At 40.5% G+C, this 25,236-nt stretch overlaps 1 protein-coding gene and 2 long non-coding RNA genes across 4 annotated transcripts; 1 reads left to right on the top strand and 2 right to left on the bottom strand.

Annotated features, from left to right (window-relative positions):
* Positions 1–6,334: 6,334 nt before the first annotated feature.
* LOC129756863 (mucin-2) lies at positions 6,335–11,431 on the top strand. Of its 2 annotated transcripts, XM_055753904.1 has the most exons (7): positions 6,335–6,969; positions 7,034–7,385; positions 7,450–7,642; positions 7,719–8,820; positions 9,063–10,138; positions 10,783–11,001; positions 11,068–11,431. In XM_055753904.1, exons 1-7 carry the CDS (start codon positions 6,522–6,524, stop codon positions 11,380–11,382), a joined length of 3,705 nt encoding a protein of 1,234 aa, XP_055609879.1. In that variant the 5' UTR covers positions 6,335–6,521; the 3' UTR covers positions 11,383–11,431. The 2 variants fall into 2 exon arrangements, with proteins under 2 accessions (XP_055609879.1, XP_055609881.1); XM_055753906.1 differs by lacking the exons at positions 10,783–11,001; positions 11,068–11,431 and adding an exon at positions 10,207–10,462 and having other exon boundaries at positions 6,336–6,969.
* Positions 11,432–22,135: 10,704 nt separating this feature from the next.
* Positions 22,136–22,982, bottom strand: LOC129750882 (uncharacterized). Its single transcript, XR_008738518.1, has 3 exons — positions 22,849–22,982; positions 22,508–22,748; positions 22,136–22,411 (listed from the first exon to the last, which is right to left on the bottom strand). It is a non-coding gene; the product is annotated as an uncharacterized LOC129750882 (long non-coding RNA).
* Positions 22,983–23,416: 434 nt separating this feature from the next.
* Positions 23,417–24,341, bottom strand: LOC129758008 (uncharacterized). Its single transcript, XR_008739870.1, has 4 exons — positions 24,110–24,341; positions 23,901–24,057; positions 23,648–23,798; positions 23,417–23,581 (listed from the first exon to the last, which is right to left on the bottom strand). It is a non-coding gene; the product is annotated as an uncharacterized LOC129758008 (long non-coding RNA).
* Positions 24,342–25,236: the final 895 nt, after the last annotated feature.

The following is a 25,236-nucleotide window of genomic DNA, read 5'->3' as shown; positions in this document are numbered from 1 at the left end:
TTTTCGGAACCAGGAGAGATCGACATCATTATCGGCGCAGAATACTTTTTCGATCTGCTTCTGGAAGGCAGATTTAGAGTGACGAAGGATGGCCCTAGTCTGCAAAATTCCGTACTTGGATGGATCATCGCAGGCACCATTCCGGAAGAATCTGCAAGCTATTCGTTTTCCACTGTGGCATGTCCAGTAGCAGCGAGTAAAAAATCCGTTGAAAGGTCGACTAACGAGGAGTTTTCAGCTGAAACCAACAACCGTGACTGCGATAGAGAAGGTGTCTTTTTGCCGAAACGTGACCACGTAATTCGGCAACTGGGGGAGTCGCGTAACGCAGCATTGAAACGGTCTTCCAGCGTAGAAAACCAGTTTACCAACAGCGAAAAGAAGGTACAAGTCGAAGGTCATCTTCTGCACCGTAGTCTGTGGAGAGAATCTCCAGAAATTCCCGTTCGTATGTCCGAGCTCGTACCTGTGACTTATAGCACAACATGTGAACCTTATTTGGCAACCAAGTGCCTTCAGCAGCTAGCAGAAAGTGGGGAGGAATCATATCATGAAGCAGCTAATAGTCTTCAATACGGAACGCATGTCGATGATTCGCTAACTGTAGCGAGTTCAGTTGACAGTGCGAAGAAGTTAAGAAAGGAGGTGACTGAGTTAGCAGCAGCAGATTGTTTTTTGTTGAGAAAGTTCAACTCAAATTCAGCACAAGTACTGTCTGCATTACCGGATCACCTTAGCGACGAGCGCGCTTCCTTGACAGTGGATTCTACGACTGTAGCTTCGAAGACTGTGAGTTTACTGTGGAAACCTAATCAGTATGCAGCCATCCCCCGAGTCGATCGTCAACCAGAATGTTTCCCAGGGAAATACGACGTTCTCAAGAGAGGACGACCGCTTAAGGCATCATTCGCGATCCTCTTCTTGTATCATGTGTTTGTCGTTAGCATAATTCGTGTTGGCGGCCGGCTAGCGCGCGTACATGCACTTAGCGAAAATAGAAAATATGCGATGATCCTGTGGATTAAACATTACCTTGCGAAAATTCGTACCGAAGCTCAGCTTCTTGTTACTTCCGTGCGTGAGGGATTGAGAAGATTGGATGAACTTCATCAGCGTTTTCGCAACGAACAGTTCCAGAGACTTGTTGTCCATTCCGCCGTAGACGACGAAACCGAATTCATCCCCCCTAGAACAGCAAACTTTCCAGTCGATTACCAAGCCATCATCCAACCAGATTCACCATCATATTAAGCAGATTAAAAATCATCAGTAAAGTTGTCCACCGAATTCGACCCATTTCTTTTTTTCCCATCGACACGTCTTGTTGTTTCGAGCTACATCACCGGTGGATTTCAAGTACGTCGAAGACAAATCCATGGTACATGTTTTCTGCACGTAGTCAGCAAACAAGATCTTCAGCGAGTTTGGCCAACTTTACCTGGGGGTCATCGTGAGCTGACAGTGACCCTCCATCATCGTCGTAGCTTTGCATCGCAGTTTCATCGTCATCAGCGCATGGGGCGCTCGCGGAGGCCAGGAGGCCTCCGCTCCAGGGAAGTTTTTGTAATGTGTGATTAAAAAGATAAAAAAGCACCCTCTCATCTTATTAGGTCGAATCGGTCCGGTGGACCACATCCAGTCATCTAGTCAACTAGTCATCTAGCCATCTAGTCATCCAGTTGTTCCATTCTCCTGTCGTCACGTCATCCAGTCCAGTCCAGTCCAGTCCAGTCCAGTCCAGTCCAGTCCAGTCCAGTCCAGTCCAGTCCACATCGTCCGTTCAACCGCCATCCGTACTACAAGCGATATGTGTCTCCGTGTCCTGTCGTTTGTCACCGTTGGTAGATATCGTCCGGTTTCCGTATCGTTGGTAAGGATCGTCCAGTCCCGTAGTTGCAGAAGCGCAACCAGACGCAGCCAGTCTGAGCAGGATTCCAGCCCTAAAGCCATGGGGGGTGACGCGGTCGCGATCGGACGGGTCAGACCTGTCACCCCAACCCCACCCAACGTTAAGTACCCTGCTTTACATCCATCTTGTTAGGAACTTACTTGTTCTCCCTCACAGGGTCGGCGTTGCGTTGGAAGTCCTGGGCTGTGAATCACCGTTACCTGTATCGTCATCGCAGTTTTGGTCAGCGTAGTCTTCGTCATCGTAGTCTTCGTTACCAGTACATTGTTAGTTTAGTTATAATTAGCATTATTAGTGATAGAAGTCGTGCGCATGGGTTAGATTAGGTTACCAAAGATTAGGATTAGTTAGTATAGGTAGTATTGCAAGGCGGCCGGTATGTTTGTCTGAAAATCAGGTTGTATTGCAATCCCTATTGAACAAATCAGTTCAATCAATCAAACGTTCTACCTCGCAGTCTCCAAGAGACAAGAAAATTTAGCGCCACTCGAAACTACCCATGCGCCACACAATAGCTAGTACTCTGCTGGCAATTAGAATAGTACCTAGAGACAGAAACAGACTTGCAATAAACGGCCAGCAGATCACACGCATCTTTTGTGTCTGTCCTGTGTCGTACCGTGTACCTAAGCAAGCAATAAAAAGTCTTTCTAGTTGATCCGAACCGTCGCGCTGTACTTTTCATTCGTTGTTAATTGAATATATGTACGTTTTTGCCCAGTTAATTTGTGCGTAATTAATTGTCTCCGAAAGTCCACATCCGTGAAAAAACAGGATTCAACGCTCCATCATTCGAAATTACATTTTGTAACAGGCGGAGGTCTTCGTCACGCCAGACAGCTAGTACCACCAATAAACTGATTTTCAATTGAAACTACAGAAGCCTGTTTTACGTTGCGAAACTTTTTGTTAGAAGCCTTTTAATAAAAGAAGTTCAACTATGATAGTCATCAGTTAAGGGAATGATGAAGCAAAAACAACAATTTGATGTCTATAGCAGTGTTTCACTCTTACTGATCGAAGAAAACCAATAGATTCCTGTGCTTTAAGCACTGCAAAGCCTAAATTTGAATATAATCATCATCACCATCAACCTTGCAGATTAATGCAGTTATCATTCCAATCACGTTCGAGAACTTCCTGTCACAGAGGGTGCTGTTATCATTTATCAAGAAACGTTTGTATCATATTTTAAGAAAGGAAATAAAACAGAGCAGGTGTGCATTTAACAAGCTACCAAATAAGATTCCCGTTGCCAGATTGTGTCGCGCACATAAGTTTATCGAGCCGGTACTGCTAGATCATTTATAAGATTCGAGAACGAGCCCAAAAAAAGTATCGAATAGGACATACGCATAATAAAAAATTCACAATCAAACAAAGCTTTAATTTGCATAACTTTTACTCTACTGCCTACACTGTATACGCTTGGCATGCAGTTGCAAAAAAAAAATGGCTGCTGAAAATCAGAACAAGACTCACCTTTTCTGATCATAACTGGTTCTGTAAATTAAGCTGTTACTGGCCAATGTAACAGCTCCTGGCAGGATCGCCAATTGTGCAACCTGGTTCCGGTCGAGGCCAAGAGATCAGGAAAACTGCATTCTCACCTGAGGATAATTCAGGCACGTTGGCGGAAAACTGCGGCGATACCGATGGAGCGGAGCATGCACCGCGTGCGTTCGGGTTACATGTTTGAACTCGACAGGCTGAGGTAGGGCGAGGCAGCTTATGCGCGTGGGGCGAAATCCCAACGGTGACATCTGGTGGTAACTCATCGTTTACTGACGAGGGGTGCTTTGATGACTGTTCGATACTTTGGTAATAGATTTATTGACTCGAATGTAGAACAGAAATAATATCGTCTGGCGGTATCCCACATAACCCATCTGAAATGTCCCAGTAAATTATGAACAGATTCTTACAGAGTACAGAGTATCATTTGTTAGGCGAATTGTGGTTTTTCAATAAATATTTCGTCATTTTGACTATCGCATTTTTTCCTAAAACAAAGAGTTCGAACGACACTTGTTAATTGTAGAGTTTTCCATGTTTCTGAAAGTTCTACGACCATTTACATAAATAATATTGTCCTTTGAATTGTATCAACATTTTTCAACGTTTCTGTGCTGAATAAATGCTCCCATGTTTGTCTACTACGATAAATTTTTTAGTGTAATTTTGTTACATCTTATCGAGGTCACAGGTTTTACATCAAAACGATGTTATATTAGGTAGCATTTGCGACGTGCACATAACTTGACGTTTTTGATGTAATAACGCACACTTTTTTTGCTGTGTTGAGTGGGTTAAATTCCTATAAAAATAAAAAAAATCGAATGAAAAACAAACCTCTTATTTGTTTATCTTAAATCGTTTTTAATCAAGAATTAATTGTATGAAAAAATAATTTTGAAACAAAAATCTCATAATAATCTTAAAAATATTTTTTTTACTGCAGGTACTTTTCCCAGAAATTTTGCAAATAAATTCAAGAAACGGAACATTAGATCGTTTCTTGAATTTATTTACAAATCTCACCTTTTCTTGATTAATGATCATTTACATTGGTGCCATATGTGCAGCTTTATTTCAAACTTTGTTTAATTTCAAATTTTATTTTCGTGTTTATTTCGAAAATTTAGGAAAAAATATTCAAAAAATATCAACTACACGCAATATTGACTATGCCACAAGATTCAGTAGGATACTTAGTGATATTGGAGCAAAGCGTAGATCATACTTTTCTGATAGCTTTAGTTTTTTTTAATCAGTCTCAAAACTTCGATTCGAAATTTTTAATCAGATTCGGCATAAACAATCTGATTGTTAGGAATTGTTAGAAATAAAAATTTAGCAGCTAGGACGCGTTTCTAATGCTCTAGTTTTTCCATAATTTCAAAAAATTAAATATCGATTTTTTATCGAAACAATACAGTTGCGTTCAAAAAGAAAGGAAATCGCGTGAAGCTGCGCACTCTCTCCCAACTTTGACAAGCTGCCATTTCTCCCTCGGTTGATATTTTTTCTTGAAATTGTGACGCAATTTAGTTTAACAATCCAACTAACGCTCTACAACATTTAAAGTCTTTACAATGCTGTATCTTTGTTTCCAGTCGTTGTAAAGACTTCAAATTTTGTAGAGTGTTAGTTGAATAGTTAAATTAAATTGTGTGAAAATTTCATGAAAAAACATCAACCGAGAGAGAAAAGGCAGCTTGTCAAAGTTGGTAGAGAGTGCGCAGCTTCACGTGAATTCATCTTTTTTTAACGCAACTGTTTTTTGAGAATCAATTTTTGCTCATAGAAAAAAAATGATAAAATACCAATCATCAATTTAAATACAATATTTCCAATTAAGTATTTTTATTCAAAGTTAAGTAAAATATTTCTTTGCTGTTTTTGTTTATGTATAATAATGTCGCTTCAAAATTAAACATCGATGGACGATGATACTAAATAGCCGCACTCGGACATTTTAATCATTACACATTTTAAATTTATCAATAACGAAAAGTATGCATACTAAGTTCACTATTAATCTTCACAAATTCCATAACTGTTGAGCATTTTCACGACCAGAAACATCGACTTTTTTTATTGATTGAACTTAACAAGCGTTTGGTTGATAATCTGATAGGTATATCGATGAAAATGAATTGTAATTTTGGAATGGTAAACAGAGGTGATAATTTCGATCTGATACATGAATTCACCAAGAATTTGGATCCGACATCTTATTTGGGTTCGTATTTGATAATACATTAAATGTTCCTGTTCCTCACTTTGTGGAATTAAAATCGCCCTTGGTTATGCAAAATATTTTTTTGCTTTCGGAAAAGCTGCCTCAAAATATCTTTTTTTTTCCAAAAGCACATTTTGACTTCAACACAGGATGAATCTTTTGTCTTGTTTTTTTATAGGTTCTTCCTCTCCATTTGAGATTATTTTGGTCAGAGAATGAAACTCTATAACACCACTTTCGATAGATTGTTATTAAGTATATTCGACATGTATGATTTGTTTCGTTGTTTCAACCAGAAGATCGTAAATTCCTCTAAATTCCTTATATTTAATTGATACTTCTGTTGAAATTTTATGACATATTTCGTATATCTTTTTTGGAAACTTTTTTTTTTTTCAATAGGAATTTAAACTTTTAAAGTAATTCTTCCTCAATTTTTTTGTCGAAATTTATTTTTTTTGTGACTTGTCTTAGAAACATTTTCAATCAATTTATGCGCCAGTCTGCAGTCTGCGCGTCTGTGAATGAATAACATAGCATGCGTCGAAAACAGAAACATCGATTTTCTTCCATATTTGATTTCCACAGGTAAAGCTTTTCCTCGAAAGCTCCAATTTCGCCTTGAAAGCTTTGTCCAAAATGTTCGTCCGCTTCGTTCATTTCTTAACGAAACGAGCGAGACCGACCGAATGACGAAAACGACCGTTGCCGAAATTTGTAAATGAAAAACAGAAAATCCGTGCGCGTTGGATCGGCTGAAAAGTTAAAAATTAAAATTTTGCTGTGATTTTAATTTATTGAAAGGCTTTAACGTGTGATCATGTGCGATTTATAAAAAGGTATACTAGGGAAGTGAAAACAGCAAAAATGAATCGAGCGATGCGCAGCTATACGCCGGGAGTTTCAAAACCGGCGTCCCGCAAATCGACAATCGGAATGGAAAGTCCCATTCCGTCGACGGTCGTTCCGGGTTCCCAATCGGCATCGCAGCCAAACCGGCGCCGCTATTCGGTAAGTTTCGGAACTTCCGTTTCGGCTGCCATCACGGTTAGCAGCGGCGATGGAACCCAAACGCCTCGGGGAGTTCCCAAGGGAACCGGAACAGGAGGAGCGGCGCCGCTCGGAAGAAGTTTCAGTCAGGGAACGCCGGAACCTTCGCGTAGGAAAAGTCTTCACGAAAATCTGATACTGAAAATACTTAGCACCCCGGTTGATCAGCCGCTGTCGCTGAACGATTCAATTTCTTCGGATGCATCCTTCTGTAGTTCCCTCGGGGGGATGACGCTGTCCGACCAGCAGCTCATGGAATCAGATGGTAAAATGCAAGATCTTTTTTTTTTTTAATTTTTCATAAAAAAATAATCATTAATGTTTTACAGATATCCTCCGATGCACAACTCCACCGACCGGTCTCGATCATCAGAACAATCCACGGCTGGCCCGTTTGTATCGGGATCTGCAAAGTCCGTCGGCCACGACAAGGATGCGGGCACTCCGGGCCCTACGTTCCCCCACCAAACGGGATGCCTACGGTCAGTTCGATGTACCCTATGAACAGCAGGACATTATCACTGAGGAGGAACGCCAAAGTCCCCAGCAAAAGACCATCCAGGACATCATGGCAAACGTTGTCGTGTATGTGGAGGTTCGCTCAGGTGCAGACAATCGCTCCGATGGCATCAAAGATCATGTGGCCGCCCTCGGTGCTCAGGTGAACGAAAAGCTGTACAAGTAAGATGAATTGGATGTTACTGAAGTTTGAGATATGTTCTTAAAGGGGTTTTTTTAATTTCAGAAACACAACCCATGTCATCTTTAAAGACGGCCTACTCTCGACTTACCAGAAAGCGAAGAAAATGAATATCCCAATTGTTTCGATCTTATGGATCGAAGGTTGCAAGAGGCACATGTGCCTGATGAAACCTGAAAGTTATCCAATTTCAAATTTGGAACGATACGAAAATCCTGAACTATTTAAAAAGATTCGGGTAAGGTTTTTCAAAGATTTCGTCGATCGTCACATGTATATTAACATTCAAATGTTTTATATTTCCAATTCAACAGCGCCAAAAATCGATGCAACCACGAGCTGAAGAAGCCAATTCGAACTCGGCCAGCAAAAAACGTCCTCCAATCAGTTCTGCCAATGCGTCCAATTCAAACAGCAAAACTACAAACATCACGAGCAAATTGGTGGCCTCCCCACCTGCCAAACTCCCTGTGTTGCATCGCATTCGCAACGATGACGGTTTAGAACGAATCATCAGCGAATTTGTGGCGGAGAATCAAAACACACCGGAACCGCAAGATGATTTTGATCGCCTCCTGGCGGGACCTTCGAAATTGATGGAAATTTTCAGAAACTCTCCCTCGCTAGCCGGAGTTGATCAGACTCCCTCGAACGCCCCTGAACCACCCAAAGAATTGGCGGAAACGCCCAAACAATCAATTGGCACCATCCGGAAGTCACTATTTAACAACTCCTCGGTTGAAAAATCAGTGGAATCGGAAACCAGACAAAGCAGAAGGCGCAGCATCACCGTGAACCGAGAGATCACTCCTACAGCTTCGGCAAGGCAGAGAAGAAAGACGACACTCTTCACTCCACGCATCACCAGTGTAGAGGAAGAATCTTCGACTGCCATGGGTCCACCACAATCCGAGGATAAACAAAAATCCACCCGCAACCGTCGTAAGACAATGAACATTTCCTCCAAAGAAAATAGTCCACCCAAAAGTCACACTATCTACTCGCCAAAGGCCATGGAAATGAGTAAAGCTAGCAACGGCACGATGCAGAGTAATGCCTCTGTAGGGCGAAAGAAACGGGAAACCATCTATTCGCCCAAAAAGATGGAGCAATCGACTAATAAGACTGATACCGCCGCCAGAATAACTCGTATCGATACTGCGAGTGCCAGGAAGACACTGGCTGCGACCACCATCGATAATATATCCTGTGATCAAAATGCTTCATCGGCGAAAAAGAAAACTCCCGAGGTAGATGCGAAGCAATTGGAAGCGTTCCGCACCAATCGGCGCCGGACTTTGTACACACCGGGTGTTTACGAGGAAATGGCTGATAAGACTGTCGGGGATTTCTCCCGAAAGACGCCAGCGTTGAACAGGAGAAGCACCATTTTCAATCCTCCGGCTAACTCGACGGGTAAGTTTGGGACTCAAAATCATAAAATTGTGAAAAAACTTTGCCCAAATTGTGATATGACAAAGTTACAGACCCAGGTGATTTCCCATGGGTATATTCGAAAATGAGTTCATAAAAATTATTGTACAGAAAACCACACTTTAAACAAAATTAAAAAAAAGCGAGTTAACATTAACTCATTTTGAATAATATCAAGTTAATGGAAATAAAGTTCATCAATGTATTTTTATCCTATTTTTCAGGCAATGAATCTCTTCAAAAGCAACGTTCATTATATACGCCAACCAGCGTTCCTCCGTCAATGGTCGAGGTTCCGGAAACTCCAGAAACACCTCAGATAAACAAGCGACACACAATTTTTGCAGTACCGAACCCGGAAAAGACTCCGTCGGCCACAATTCGAGCAACAGCCACTCCAGGCTCTGCCGTCAACCAGATCAGAAACAAAACTCTTCTGGAGGAGTACGAGACAAATCTTACATTCAGCTCCACAAAAACTCCTGTATCCCAACGTCGTAAAACTATTTTTGATATATCGATGGACATTATCGAGCAAAGACTCTCGCAGATCAACAAACAGTCACAAACCGCAAATCCTTCAACTAACGACACGCCAGCACTCGATCGAATTCAATCCGCCGAGCTAGCTCTCAAATCACCTCCGCCGAAGCCGGTCGAGCCAACGATTGCCCGACAGACCTCCCTGGACACCTTCTATCGAAAAATGTCGAAATCCTCAGAAAAGCTGATCAAATTCAAAACCTCTCTCGACTTGCGTCAATCTTCGTCAAGCGCGGATTCGTCTGGTAACGTAACAACCATCCCACGCAAGCGTAAGCTCTTCAACGCTCAACCTTCGATTGAAGAACCGCTAACACCCAAGTCCCAAAACTCCAATCCTTCCCCACCGGAGGATAATCCCCAGATCAAACGCACCAAAACACCCGGGGCCGCAACAACAACGACTGTGATCACAACAACCCCGGCAAGCACCAACAACAAACGACGATCGGTGGCCGTCACTTCGCTTACCAAATCCAGTTCGGTTGTGCCGCTCACCAGCGCAAGCCGAGTCGCAAGGCGTAGCACCATGTTTTTTGAGAGTGCAACAACCACACATCCACGTCCGCTGATGGGCACCCAAGCTCGATCGGCCAAAGCGGCTCTCCAACTCGGTGGTCGCATCGGAGCCGGACTACCCTCGGTGGTCGCTTCGCAAACGCAACAGCGCTTGCCCAGCACACCTCTCAATACGGTAGGCCCGTTTCGGTTGGCCACCACAAACCTACACGCTCCGCAGCAGCTTTTTGTTAAAGAGGTATGAAATTGTTTTGTTTATGATTTTCCATTCGTTCTTTTTACCCTTCAATCACGTTCTACAACTAGATTTAGCAACGAAGCGTTCCCGTTAGTGGAAATTGTAATTTTAATAGAAGACAAAACTTGTCGAAGCCCCCCTCAATCTTTGCATTGTGTTGCAGACGAAGCAAATGAATTATTGCAATTGTTTTTAAAATTAGTCCCACATTTTAAACCTAGTGCGTAGTCCTTCACAAATTGTAAAGAATTTTGTTTGAGTTGACTGAATTTATTTTGTAGTATCTAATGCATTGAATAAAATGTCAATTTAGAGAAATTTGAACGCTCTCGGTTTTACGTTTTGTTTTAAACAAAAAGAAATAATCCCAATCCCATTTGTCCTATGGATTGTCACTTGATATTTATTTGTTTAAGAAAAGAACCTCCTGGTAAGTTATACGCGTAAATTCAGTTGGACTTCTACGGTAAGTATACGACTTGTTTCGATCCCTTTTTTTCGATGTTGTTGAGCTTATACCTTCTTTCGCTACTTTGTAAAAGTGTATCCTGATCCGTTCTCTTGTCTGGGATTGGGTTTGTTTCTTTATGTAATGTAGTAAAATTTCAAATAATAATCTTAGTAACTTTTTAACTTTTCCGCAGACAATCGCACAGCTGGGAGCTTTCTCGCTCGACGATATAGTCACCAATGAGACCACCCATCTAGTCAGTTCCAGCACCCGGCGAACTATCAATTTACTGCGAGCGCTGGCTCGCGGTTTGTGGATCATCCACTACCGGTGGATCGAACAATCGGTCCAAGCTGGTCGGTGGCTTCCGGAGGAGCAGTTTGAGCTGCGAGATTTTTCACCCGCTGTTCAGGTGAGACTCGGGTTACTTCTTCAAAAATTCTCCCTCAGAAAAACTAATCCATAATCTTCCCCACAGATCTGCCGCAGTGAGCGGCAGGCATTCGGGCACAAGTACCGGATGGAGCTGTTCGCCGACAGTGGACCATTCTATATATCCCCGAAATGTGAGGTACCTCAGGACCAGTTGCGGGAACTGATCATAACCTGTAAGGGAAAGGTTACCGGTTCGCTACTCAAGGCTAAATACGTGGTGTTGCAATCGTTGAAAGACTTACCGGAAGGTGGCTCATCGGCTCCGGTCGGTGCGTTGCGCATTAATCCGCTCTGGATTCTGGACAGTATTAGTGCCAATAAGGTAAAGAAAACGTATAAATATTTGGTTCGAAGCTAGTGGGCGTCCTTATATTCCCGATTAGTTCCGAACCTATTTATTGTCAAAAGTATTGAGTCTTTTCTAATAGAGCGAAAAGAAACTATCATTAAAAGTAACCCATTTTTGTAGGAATTGTAGGTTTCAAATTTGAAATAGTTGGTTAACTCTCAGACTGAGTTTAAGGTCGTCATCATGAAAACTATAAGAATTTGAACGGGAACATGTACTATTTAAACCTTGACTCAAATACAAGTACAACTAATCTGCTCAAAACTCGAAATTCCTGGGCACTTTTACAGACAGTTGAAGAACGTGTCTTAAATGAATTGATCACATCTATATCAAGGAGGTTCCTATTTTAGCATAAGTTCAGCTCACGAAAAGATGAGAATAGAATGTACTTGGACAGGTAGAAGGGAGCACCAAGGCGATCATTGGAGGAGTTGTGCACTATGGTAGACAGTATCGCCTATAAGCCCAAGACGGGTAGAAATCTCACGTACCACGTGGGTCAAGGAATACCGACTTACTAACCTCGGAGGTATAATTCTTTAAGAAGTCCTGCCAAACTTGAACTTGGACCTGATGAATGTGGATACAACCCTAATCTATCGCAGTGATGATGTCCGTGAATCCATTATATATGTCACCTTCCCTAATCCGAGTTTGACGAGTGATTAAGTTCTTCATGAAGAGCGAGCAAGTCAAGGGCAAGGGAACGCCTCTGTAAGTCAACACAGTTCGATTAGAACGTCTTTGTCGAAGAAGGGTGGGAACTTGGACAATCTGTCAGCGGAAAACTTGACAGGGGTACACACACGTGCTTGCCAGTCGGCGATCTTGTGCAAAAAGGATGCAAATAGCATGATCATAGAAAAAAAAAAACAAGAAAAAAGGACGTACCGCTTGAAAAATTCTAAGAAAAAAAACCCCTGATTCAGACGGAAAAATCAACCATGGAAAGAAATGTTAAATGTACCGCTGATACGGTGTTAGAGCATGTCATCCAGATGTCGTACATTGAGTGTGGAAGCGGAGTTTCCGAAAAACAATTCGATATATGGAAAGAACGACCAAAAGGAAACGGTACCCTGGACATGAAGAATGCCTTCAACAGCGTCAGTTAAGCAGCGATTGCGTAGTCTCGTCGTTCATGCGGATGAGGATTCCTGAATATTTCGATAGACTGGGGGAAAGTTACTTCCATAATCGTCAGCTACAGTATATAATCAGGATCAATAAGATCAATTCTGCAAAATGATCCTGAACAGGAGCCAGATGAAAATCGATGCTATACTCCGACCATATTACAACGCTACGAATAATACTGGAACAAATCAACGAATTCCAGGATTCTCTTTCGCTGGTGTTTGTTGATTTCGAAACAGCATTTGACCGACTAAACCACGAAAACATCTGGGCGGCTCTAAGGTGACGAGGAGTCCCAGAGAAACTAGAGAACCCTCTCATCGAAGCACAATACGAGGCATTTTCGTGCAAGGTTCTGCACGATGATGACTTTAGGCTAACAACCTATTGTTCCCGACTTGAAATTGTTACGGAATCCGAAAGAAATGGCCGACCTGGAACTTTGGCGACGACTTTTAGCATGAAAACAAGGACACGAATTGGAACTTGGAACGTTTTAACCCTTGCCGAACAAGGCAAACTGGCACAACTTGCTAGAGAGGCTATCCGCCTAAAGCTTGAAATTCTGGGACTAAGCGAAGTCCGCGGCCCTCATTAGATGGGAACCGATAAACGAAAGAATAATCGTAGCCAGATTTAGAACACGGGTTAGAAACCTTACAGGTCCAGTGTTATGCGCCAACTGACGTTGCCGACTAGCAGGAGAAAGAGCAGTTTTACAGTCAACTGAACAGCGTGGTAGAGAAAATTCCGAAGGGTGACATTCAAATCCATTTGGGCGACTTCAACGCGAAGATTGGCTCCGACAATCAGGACATTGAGCGCATCATGGGGCGCCATAGTCTGGGACAGATGAACGAAAAGGGAGAGCTGTTTGTAGAATTTTGTGGCAACCACAACATGGTGATCGGTGGATCGCTCTTCCTCCATCGACCAGCACATAAGGTCACTTGGGTATCCCGAGATGGCCGAACAGAAAATCAAATTGACCACATCGGCATCAGCCGAAAATGGAGAAGGAGCCTTCTTGATGTCCGCAACAAACGAAGCGCAGACATTGCATCTGACCATCGCCTCGTCCTTGGCGAAATACGACTGAGAGTTGCGCGTGTCCATCGGTGCGAGGAGAAAGTCGGGTGTCGATACGACGTCCGCCGGTTGGAGAATCCAGAGGTGAAAAGGGCATACGTTGAACAGCTAGAATCCCGAGCCTCGGAATTGCCGACAGACGGAACAGTCGAACAGTGGTGTGGAATCAAGAATGCCTTTATCACGACGAGCCATGGTACTCTCGGTGCTCTCGGTAAAGTTCGTGGAAGAAGAAGTGAATGGATGTCGGAGGAAACTTGGAGGATGGTCGATGATCGGAGAAAGGCGAAAGTCGGAATTGAGCAGGCATGTACCGGATCAGCCAAAGCAGCCGCCCGCTTACGATATGCGGAGCTGGAAAAGGCAGTTAATCGAGCTTGTAGACGAGACAAGAGAGGCTGGACAAACTCCTTAGCCGAAGAGGGAGAAAGCGCCACTGCCAATGGAGATATCCGATTACTTTATGACATTTCTCGCCGCAAGGACTAATGCAAGAATTCCGCTGAAAGACGGAGCAGGTCAGTTATTGACCGATCGAACAGATCAGCTCAAAACTCAAAACTTCGAACAACTCTTCTGAGTCACGAATAGCGATGGCCAACAGAATTCGCAGCTCGAAGCACCAACAGTAAGTCGCATAAATGGCGTCAATTCGGAAGCGCCTTCGCTGGCTGAAATAGAAGCGGCAATCAAAAACATGAAATCCAACAAAGCACCTGGGATCGATTGCATTCCTGCTGAAATGCTGAAAGCCAACCCTGACCTGTCAGCACAAATGTTGCACCGTCTTTTCGCTGACATCTGGGATACTGCAACATTCCCGGCCGACTGGATGCAGGGTATCCTCGTAAAGGTCCCGAAGAAAGGAGACCTGACAGAGTGCGGTAACTGGCGAGGCATAACGTTGATCTGTACAACTCTCAAAGTACTCTGCAAAGTGATCCTGAACAGGATCCAGGAGAAAATCGACGCTACACTCCGACGGCAACAAGCTGGATTCCGATCCGGACGATCATGTGTGGACCACATCACAACGCTACGAATGATACTGGAACAAATCAACGAATACCAGGACTCTCTTCTGCTGGTGTTCGTTGATTTCGAAAAAGCATTCGACCGACTTAACCATGAAAACATCTGGGCGGCTCTAAGGCGACGAGGAGTCCCAGAGAAACTACACTGCAAAAAATCCACATTTAGATAGTATGTTTTTCCACACATACGTTCATGAAGCTGTTCGACACATAATATGTATGTTCAATATATATTTTGAGCTGACTAAATTGAAATGAGCGTGCGAAGCCTGTCTGAAAATCATCGAATCTGATTTCGATGATTTTAATCCGCTTGTTTCCAAAATGGCGCGCGAAAAGTTTGTTTTTGGTTGCGATGGAACCAACAAAGAAAGCACTTAAGCCCTGCTAAAATGTTTTCGGAGGTGGACGATCCTTTTCAGCGGTCACTTCTGGAGTTTTTGCTGTGTTGGTGTAAGTTTGAAGCCAACAATTAGGACTGGACAATTGAAAATTAACATTTATTGTGATTGTTTTCAGGATTTTCATTCGTGTGAAGGTGACATGGTGCCCGAAAGTGTTGGCTTACTGAAGCATAGAGCCCGGATGCGATTTTAGACTTTTTACCGATTAATCAAGCGCGCTATTAAGGTCCATGCAAGAAGGCAGGGTCTTGGACCGTTTGAACACGGGTGACATGCCAACTCGATGATTGGCAGTGAAACGGGCCTGAAGTTGCTTGCCAGTCCGGACAGCCACTATGTGCGTATGTTTTTTTGTAAGTAAAGTAAACTATATTCAGAAATAAAGTTTTTATAAAAAAAAGTTTTGGTAAATATACTGAAAAATCTCCCTTTTTTAATGACTTGATATAAAAATTTGAGTAATTGACAGCAGAACAGCTTATTAAACTTATTTTCTCCAACTAATAAACTCTACAATCCAAATTTAATAACTTGTATTAGTTGCACTTAAGCATTTCATGTGTGCCCCACACATAGCATTCTATGTTTTTTGGCTATATGCGAGACACATATTTTTCAATTGTGAAACAAATTGCAAAAATCTATATAGGCTGACACATAGCCTCAATGTGTCGAATTGGTTGAGTGTAGAGAACCCTCTCATCGAAGCACAATACGAGGCATTTTCGTGCAAGGTTCTGCACGACGGTGTCTTGTCTGATCCAATCCCGGTAACTGCTGGAGTGAGACAAGGATGTATCTTATCACCGCTACTCTTTCTCATCGTAATGGATGAGATCTTGACTGGATCGATTGACTGTAGACCAAACCGAGGATTGCCGCGGAATCCTTCAACAATGGAGCAACTGAACGACCTTGACCTGGCAGACGATAATGTTTTGCTTGCCCAAAGACTACAAGACATGCAGAGCAAACTCGACGACCTCACCGAAAGCTCCAAGGCAAGTCCAAGGCAGACCAAGTCGATGGAAATCAACACAGAAATTCGTTCCAATTTCGTGGTAGCTGGACAATATGTTGAGAAAGTTGAGTGCTTCCAGTATCTTGATAGCCAGATTACGCCTGATGGTGGTACCAAGAAAGACATCGAAACCCAGATCGGAAAAGCCCGATTTACGTTTGCAAGTCTCCGAAACATCTGGTACTCACGTCAGATCTTTCTACGAACTAAAATCCGATTCTTCAACTCAAACGTCAAATCCGTATTGCTGTAAATTAACCATGGAAAGAAATGAAAAATGTTCCGCTGATACGGCGTGAGAGCAGGTCATCCAGATGTCGTTCAGTGAGTCTTAAAGCGAACTGCAAGTTTTTGTGAATCCCTGCCTGCGGAACATCATCCGCGCTTGGTGGCCTGACAACTGGATCTCAAACGTGGAACTTCATTGCCGGTGTCATCAAAAGGCGCTAGAAATCGAGATTCGGGAACGTAAGTGGAGATGGATTGGGTACACGCTGCGAAGAGATAAAAACAAGATTTGCAGAGAGGTGCTTGACTGGAATCCAGATGGGCATCGAAGAAGAGGCAGCAGTGGAGATCTTTTATCTCAGCCCTATGCGTCGGTCAATCTGCGCCTGACCAGACACGACAGCTGAGAGTGTGGTACAGATGCGAGTTCTTCTGGATCTATTATATACATTCAGGCGCTTTCTTGCAACGCACTTGTATCAGATTTCCGAACTCATCTTAGCAGCAAAATTTAACATATTTAAAACAGGGGTTGAGATAAAAAATGAATCTCAATAATTGCGAGGGTTTCAAGAAAAAAACGGAAATTAAGTTTAACGTCTTCATCTCATTCTTGAAAGCAGGAAGGATTTTTGCATAAGTACTTATAAAAAGCAAGTTACTCCACCATGCAAAAAGTTAAAGCGATTCAGGAAAAAAAATCCCAATGAACGCAAAATCCGCAATGAATTGATTGTTGACATACATGATGCCTACCCGGCAAAAAGAAAGTTTACCGGCCCTCATCATACACCGATGGAAGACGGAAGCTTGTTTAGCCGTATGTGTAAGAACAGTCGCTTGGACAGTGTTTGTAATATTTTAAAAATGCTGCCACCAACACCGAATAAGAAAAAGATGAAAACACATATGACGATAACTAAACTTGTGGTGGTGTTGACTTGAGCTCGTTCGCCAATTTCTTTCGAACCTAATGGAATAAATTTCTAGTGAGGAGACCGGTCTGGCTAAAATCCCAATCCCCTCGAAGCACACGTTGGGCCATGTGCTCGCCACCCCGAATGCGGATTGTGTGAATGGGTTCGTCATTCTGAATTTCACCATGTGGTTTTAATAAGATTGTCACTAACTTCCAAAGCAGGTTTCCATAAATGACCGTTGCCATTGTAAAGTTTTGTAAAATACGACTCAATGTGACTGATTATTTTTATTTACATAACATTGGTCAACGAATGGGAGTTAAAGTTACAGTTGCGAAGAAAGTCCCCATTCTCCAACACCATTGAACCAGAAATTGGTGCAATGAGAATTGACCTCGTTGATTTTACTTTTCCCCCGAGGGGGCGATGACCAAACACGCAAGCGCTTTAGCCAAAAGAAACACGAAAAAAAATGTGCTCAGTCAACTTCCTGCAGCGCAGTCAGCAGCGCCTATCATCACTGCTGTAGAGTGCCTACGACCTGTGCCTGTTGCGCCAGATAGCCAAAGTCAACAGAGAATCAGCCCCTTAGCAACAGGGAAGAAACAGTTGTTGGCAAAAATTGCGAAACCAGTTAACTGAAGACCTAACCGAATCGAGACCAATACTTTCGCAAATTTGTTGCATTGTGCCTTCCTTGACGGAGAAGCGAAACCCTAAGCCCGGTGAAATACATTCACTTTTGCGTCGTTGAGGCTTGTGTAACACGTCCAGCTCAAACAGTTACTATAAGAAGATAATACCTTCACATTTCTCGCGAGCTGTTGTTGTAGAGATGTATAAAACCATCAAACTTGACTAGGCAGAAACGAAAGAAGAAGAAAAAAATGCATCAATAAACAGGAATCCACAGCACTCGAGCGCGGGTCACAGTTAGGTAATGAAGCGTGCCGAACTTCTCCGGCCGGCGACTACCGCTCTGCTGATCTGCTCGGTTGTGGTTGGAAGAAACTCGACGTGATTAGTTTTGATACCAAGACCACGAGGCCATCACTTTTCGATGGGAGGACTTTATTCGCGAGAATGTAGACATGAATCGTTGATAGTGAATGGCCACACACAACTGTAATAGTTATTAGATGATCAAGTGGGATCTAATGAGTCATGAAACTTAGAACTATTCGAGGAATGTATCTGGGGTTCCGCTTAGCAAGTTCAATCACTTTTTAAAAATTGTTTTGTAGAATTATCATGCTTATTTGTTTGCGCTGTATCAGTGTGATTAGGAAATTTCAGGAAAACTGGAAACAACAGAATTGTTTGGACATTCACCTTTTTACCAACAAAAATTCGACGATTTGAAAAATCTCTTTAAGACCCAATTTATCAACATCCAGCTCAGATTTGTTTGCATAAAAAACTCGCAATAATATGTCTCCTCTATGTAATGGCTTCCAATCTTACAACACGCAGCAAAAACAATGAAATTGTTGGTTGAGTAACTTTTGGAAATAGGAGGTCGACGAACCTACTACCTAATTTATGTATTTGCGTCTTAGCTTTATTTCTGGGAAGGTAAGAGAGTGGTTGACTTCCGTGAACTATTTTGATTGGTTTAGTTATTACTTATAAGCTCTTATAAGCAATCAATGTTTCATTTTAAACAATAGTTGATTCTTCTTGAACAGAGATGAATGAGCTTTTCAGACAAGAAAAATCAACCAAATATCAATGCATTGAGCTTTTTACGCATCACAAGAGGAAATCCAATTTGAATGCGCCGAAATGTATACTTAATCTTAACATGAATTCGAAGATTTTGATAATGATGGATAAACCTGTCATGGTTTATAAAAAGCCACAAAAATGAAATAAAGTATTTCATAATCTCGAGAGACGAGACTATAAAATATTTCTTTTTTCATTTGATAATATCGGTATAAAATTTCCTTTACTCTTTAAACGTTAAATCTTTTAGTGGAAAGTTTGATTGCATAACTAAAGGCGTTTAATATTGGCGTAGGTTACAGGTATAAACATGTAACCCACCCCAATATGAAACGCCTTTAGCTATGCAAATAACACTTTCTAATAAAAGATTTAACATTTGAAGAGTAAAGGAAATTTTATACCGATATTATCAAATGAAAAAAAAATTAAGATATAAATTTGAAGATAACTGACACATGTTTAACGCTGGATTAGCAATGCAGACCAGGGCACTGAGATAAAAGGAGAATCATCGTCAATGATCAAACAAATTTTGCAGCCAATGATTGAAATTGTGGTAATTTGTTGCAATTTGTAAGAGAGAATTAGAAGGTTTAATCAGAGAGTGAAAATGTGCTAATTGTTGCAATTTGTTAAGCAGTTGTGCAGGAATTTTGATCATTACCATTCCAAATGCAAAGAATTCTCTCTCCACTGCAATCCCTTGATGCAGACATCAAAGCTAACTTATGGGAAAAGCTCGAGAAAAAACTAAGTTGTTTTTAAATAGGTCTTGAAATCAAAGAGGAAAAAACGATATTCGCGATTTTTTTTTCTGTTTTTAAGTGTATTTTTAGGTTTTCTATTTTTTTTTTTTTTTTTAATTTAACGTTCAAAAATCGATGTCAAGGTCAAGAGACCTATTTAGAACAAATAAAATCTGTCTCAAAAAACCCTGTTTTTTTTAACCCTTTCCTTCCCATGGTAGCACAGGTGATCCACAACTTCGCACAGCTCGCATTTGAACTGGGCGCTTTGGATCAACACAATTTTTTCACCGGATGTGTAGATATGAGTAAAGAAACATTGCACGAAATTTGAAGAAAATCGGTTCGCTAGGTTTTGCTTGGCAGGTCAAAAGCTGCAAAAAAGTATGATTTTTTTCGAATTTAAATCAAGTCGTCATTTGTTGTTCAATAACTTGTCAAGTTTTTATAATTTCCTTCAAATAAAATTACTGACGTGCAGAAGGTTGCTTATGCAAGCAGAATCAAATGGTGGTTTACATAGATTGCAACTAAAACATATAAATTTTTGAGTAAGTAAAGTGGATCACTGGTGATACACTGGGAACAAAACGTACTTTTCTTCTTGTGAAGCTTCTTATCGACACTCAAGAAAATCATTTCGTCAACAAAAAAATTCGCTTCAGGATAGTTATTTCATCTGCTCAAATGACCACATGTCTCGAAATGTTTGTAAAAGTTCGTGATTTTCTCGAAAAACTGCATGTTTTGTTTTCCTTGCGCAAAGTGTCATGGCGGCCATTGTTCAAAGCAAAAATGAAAATTTCAAATATTTCAATAAATAGACTATCGAGGGATGCGTATACAAAAGAAGTTTTTTATCAAATAGGATCGTTTTAGTTTGTGATCAATGAAGTGATGAAATTCCATGTTTTTTTTGCAATTATTTCCTGTTTTGCATTTGCACCCTATGTGTTGTTATCTTCCCAATGGAGCACATATGATCCACCTCAAAACTCAAATTTATCAAATGGATCATTAAAGTAGGCTTAAATTATGCATCTTTTGTTCTAGAACTTTAGCTGTAAGTCAATATTTCTATTTTTAAAACGTGAAAAACCTCGTGGGAAGGAAAGGGTAATATTCAACCGGAATTTTTAATCTTCTAAGATGAGTTATCAACAATACAAATTTTCGTTCCTATTCTTTTAAGCATTTCCGCATAAATGAAAAACAACTTTGGTTGGATGCAATGTCAAATTCAGGTTTCGGTTAATTTGAAAAATATGAACTTAACATTCGGGACTTGTTTGAAAACGCCTAAATGTATACCACAAAACCTACGATGAAGAATGAAATCTATCTTATTTCGCAATAACGATCAGCAAAAAGATTGCGCCTGTTTTTAGGCAGTAAGATATTTACAAATTAGGTTACAGTTTTGCAAAGTTTGGTATTTTCTGCTTTTCATGAAATCTGGCATATGATTTAATGTTGAAAGCTTTCAAGCTAAACAGCGAAAAATCTGTGCTGACAGGTTACCATGACATCGAGCATATTGTTTGGTCGTGTGAGGAGGTCCATCTTGTCGCCAGAACGAATTTAATAGACTTTCTCCGGGTCCGAGGAAAACCACCTAACGTTCCAGTGAGAGATGTACTAGCTATGCTAGATTTGGAAAGCTTTCGATCTTCGTTTATAATTCATTTCCCTTTCTATCATACTTTCTTCTCTCAGGGCATCTGTATTCGTGGTCTATTCTTGGGTCTAATTTATACAAGAATTGAACCAAAAAAAATTAGATCAGATCCAATGAAAATACTGGTAACTGCACTCGTGTTCCATTAACTGTCAAACGGTTTAGAACTGCGTCAAATTGGATCCAAATCTCAGCAGTTTTGGATCAATCCTTATACCAGCTCTAAAAAAAGCTGAGTTGAAACTGGTATAATAGATCACCAGTGCGGTTGCTCGGGTCGGAATTTGGGTCTAAACCGGCTGTTTGGACCACGGATACAGGTGCTCTCACAAAGTGTTAAGTTAAGCATACAATTATAAACAACCAAAACCGACTTTGGCTCCTTAAAACCTAATGGTATGAGTCGTTTCAAATAAAGAAAGTAAATAAGTATAAAAAAGCCGTTGCTGAGAATTTGAAACCATCAAAATCAAAATTGAAAATTTTAGACCGTTTTTCAAACAATGTAAGAATTCAGTCTATAAACAGAACGTTTATACGCTCGGCCATATTGAACCATTAATGCTTGAAAAATAACCATTATCGAAGTTTTGTGGATCAAGTCGTTTTATGAGTTTTCAGTGAAAACTCATAAAATGAGATTTCAAGGAGAACTTGGATTATGGTTATTTTTTAAACATGGTCTCAAAAGTAAAAATTTGCAAAATGGAATGCAAAATTCTATGGAAAAACATCTGAATGAATGTAGAACAACAAGCATCAAACCGTGTATAGCCAAAAGAGCTTTTATTGAAATATTTGGATTATTATTAAAAACTAAAAATATTTATCGAAAACTTGTTCAGGTCGCATGAATCGAAATCTCCCGTGTTGGATGTTTACAATGAATATGAACTATTTTGTTGCATTTTCGCAAGTGCTGCTGTCTCCTCCCCGGTGACTGCACAGCACCTGATCTTGTATCCGCTCCTCCCATGTTTCCTAACGCAGCTTCTCGAATTGGACTCGGACTCAATGAGCGAAGGGAAGTGATTTTTTAGATCATCACTGCAACAGATAGGAAATAGAATAAAAATTATTCGTATGTTACTATGAAAATAAAATCCAACGGGGTATTATGATGTTCAAAATAACATAGCTTACCTCTTAAAAATGTTTTATCATATGGCAAAGCAGAGTGGTTCCTAGCAGATGTTTGCCACTACCGCCAGTCTCCGAGAAATCTGTCCGTGCCGTTCTGATGAGGTGAAATAATTTTCCTCCGATTGCGGGTTCTTTTTTTCGCATAGTTCTCGTTAGTAATATATAATTTTTTCCAGCAAATCATTCAGCGAAATCTCCTGGTTCCTTCTTGTAACAAATTTGGAACGACCCTTCCGAACAACTACGAGAAAAAAAATTAAGGTAATGGTAATTTGGAAGTGTCCCTCAATATTATTCATCAAAACAGTTTTTTTTATATTAATAGCTTAATAGATACTTACGCGTTAATTGTAATCTTAATCTTATAAATAAAGTTACTATAATAAACTAAAACCACCGAATTCATTGCGAAGCTGTAAAAAAAACAAACACGAACTCTTGCAAAGATGGCTGCAAATTTTATCATATATTTTGCGGTTGAAATTTAACCATTTTGCTGCTTATTCATTAGAACTCACAAAATGCTTGAAATTTAACAGTTCATTACGGTTGAAAAACAACAATAATGGCAGTTCTATCAGAAATCTCAAAAAATGGTTCAAAAAAAGTTATTATTGGTTGAAAAAATATGAGTGTGTACCCTGTGAAAATTTTCTTAATGAAACGCGCCGTCTCCTTTCTGTGAAGGGCACTAGTACACTCTAGGCCGTTATAACCCAAAACCAAGTTGAAATGCCGCAAAATCGGATGAAACTGGCTCCCGACGAAAATGAGTTTGAGGGGGTTTTCCCAAACTTGAGAATGAACGTCATTCTCGCAACTTAATTTTGGGGCATGTCATTCGGCAGGGATTTTACTTTTCAAGAACCTCTTTTTAAAAGGGAGTATACATTTTCAAAGAAGGAAATTTTTTTTATTCAGTATCAGTAAATTTATTTTTATTAAAAAAAAAACTTCTTTCAATCTTGTGACATGCAAGCAGGGATATTTTTTTTAGAGAAAGCAACTTAATAAAACCGAACTTTTAGCCATCGGAAGGCACGATATTAGAATCCGGCCAATCATGTCGAGGATCTAAAATGAAAAAGTAAGAAGATTTAAAAAAGTATGCAATGACAAATATAATAGTATTTAGCTCACCTTCGTAGTAACCGGAACTGCTGAATCCCAAAAATATCGGTTACGGTTCGGATGTTTTTTCATGCAACAGGATGGAGGAAATGATAGACTGAATCGTCACTGTAATTAAGTATATTCATCACTATGGTTGATGGAACGGTAGGATTCATGTCTGGAAAAAAAAGCCTATGCAGAAATCTTCCAGCGATTTATTCAGGAAACACACATTTATAGACTGCAGTATTTTGGATGGTCCCTTCATACAGATATTTACCTAAATGTTTACTGATGCTCCCGATTACAGTAAGTGGACGTTTTAACTATTCTTCCTCCATCCGGACTTCCGGTCAGCTAGTTTCGTTCCATATTTAGGTTAGATTGTTCACTAGTTACAAATCCCCCTGAAGCGCAGATGCAACAGCTGGACACGTCTGGAAAATTCTGAATTAGAATAAAGAAAGTATACAATTAAATCAAAATTACCTTCCATCAATCCAGACCATTTTTTCCAAAGTGACCGACTTGTTTGGGAACAAACGAGACTAACTGTAAACAAAGGGAAATTTTTTTTGCGGCATTCAGTTCGGGCTTCGAACTTTGATTTTGGTTTATTGACAGCAGCCCAAAATTAAGAAAGCCAATCGAACTTTATTTTGATGCGCTGGCATTCTTATTTTTGGGTTGTTTTGATTCTGAGTGTATAATTCAGCGAGAGCTATTTCAGTATGACATAATTGGATAAGAAGGAAAACCTGCAATGTCTATACGGCATCCGTCGTCACGTCATTCTATTTTTGTCATCTGCAACAAATTGGCTGAAGACGTTGCAAAAAATGAAATGGCGAAGATAGATGGAAACAACGCCAAGAAATAATAGAATGGGCTGAACCACTTGTTGATGAAGTGGAATTTGCTACATTGGTACCTAGCAAAATTAGAGACGGATCAACACGTTGTTGCCAATAAATGTGAGTGGCGCTTCAAATAACGCAAAAAATGAAAGTGTCTCGCTCGGAATGATTGCCTTAATTAAAACTGAATTGAAATCAACAAAGCAATCGATTTTAAATTGAGATCCCGATCCTCATGTCCAACGTCTTATTCTAGGTTTCCTTACTGTACGCGTAGAAATCTTTTGAGAGAACGTTTCTCAACTTCGATGGACAAATTTATGATTCAGAGTTAATGACAAAACAGATGTTCGATTCAATTCTTAAATGATGCTAATTCAGTTTTCTTTTAAAAGAAGCTAAAATACCATTTGAAGAGGTTTTAACATCAAAGTTCATGATGCTAACATATGATAGAGAAAGAAATCAACGAGAGAGAGACGGGAATCGGTCACTTGCTGCTGCTGGTGGAAACATTTTTCGGAGATCTCATTTAAAAATGCACATGTTTGTTTTTTGAGTGTTTTTAAAATTTTATATTCCAAATTAATGTTTTTAAGATGACTTGAGGTTTCCTGAAAAAAGGCAGTCTTATTGAAGAAATTTCAATGAGTTTACTAATTTCAAAGCGCCACTTCTATCGCGGTTTCATGTTTCCACACGTTTTTTTTTCAATTGATGGCCGAAGAAATTAATTTTGAAATGAGGACTAATTCCGAT

This window comes from Uranotaenia lowii, chromosome 3 (genome assembly GCF_029784155.1).
Source record: "Uranotaenia lowii strain MFRU-FL chromosome 3, ASM2978415v1, whole genome shotgun sequence".
NCBI classification, from domain to species: domain Eukaryota; kingdom Metazoa; phylum Arthropoda; class Insecta; order Diptera; family Culicidae; genus Uranotaenia; species Uranotaenia lowii.
This window is presented reverse-complemented; position numbering and strand designations above follow the sequence as displayed.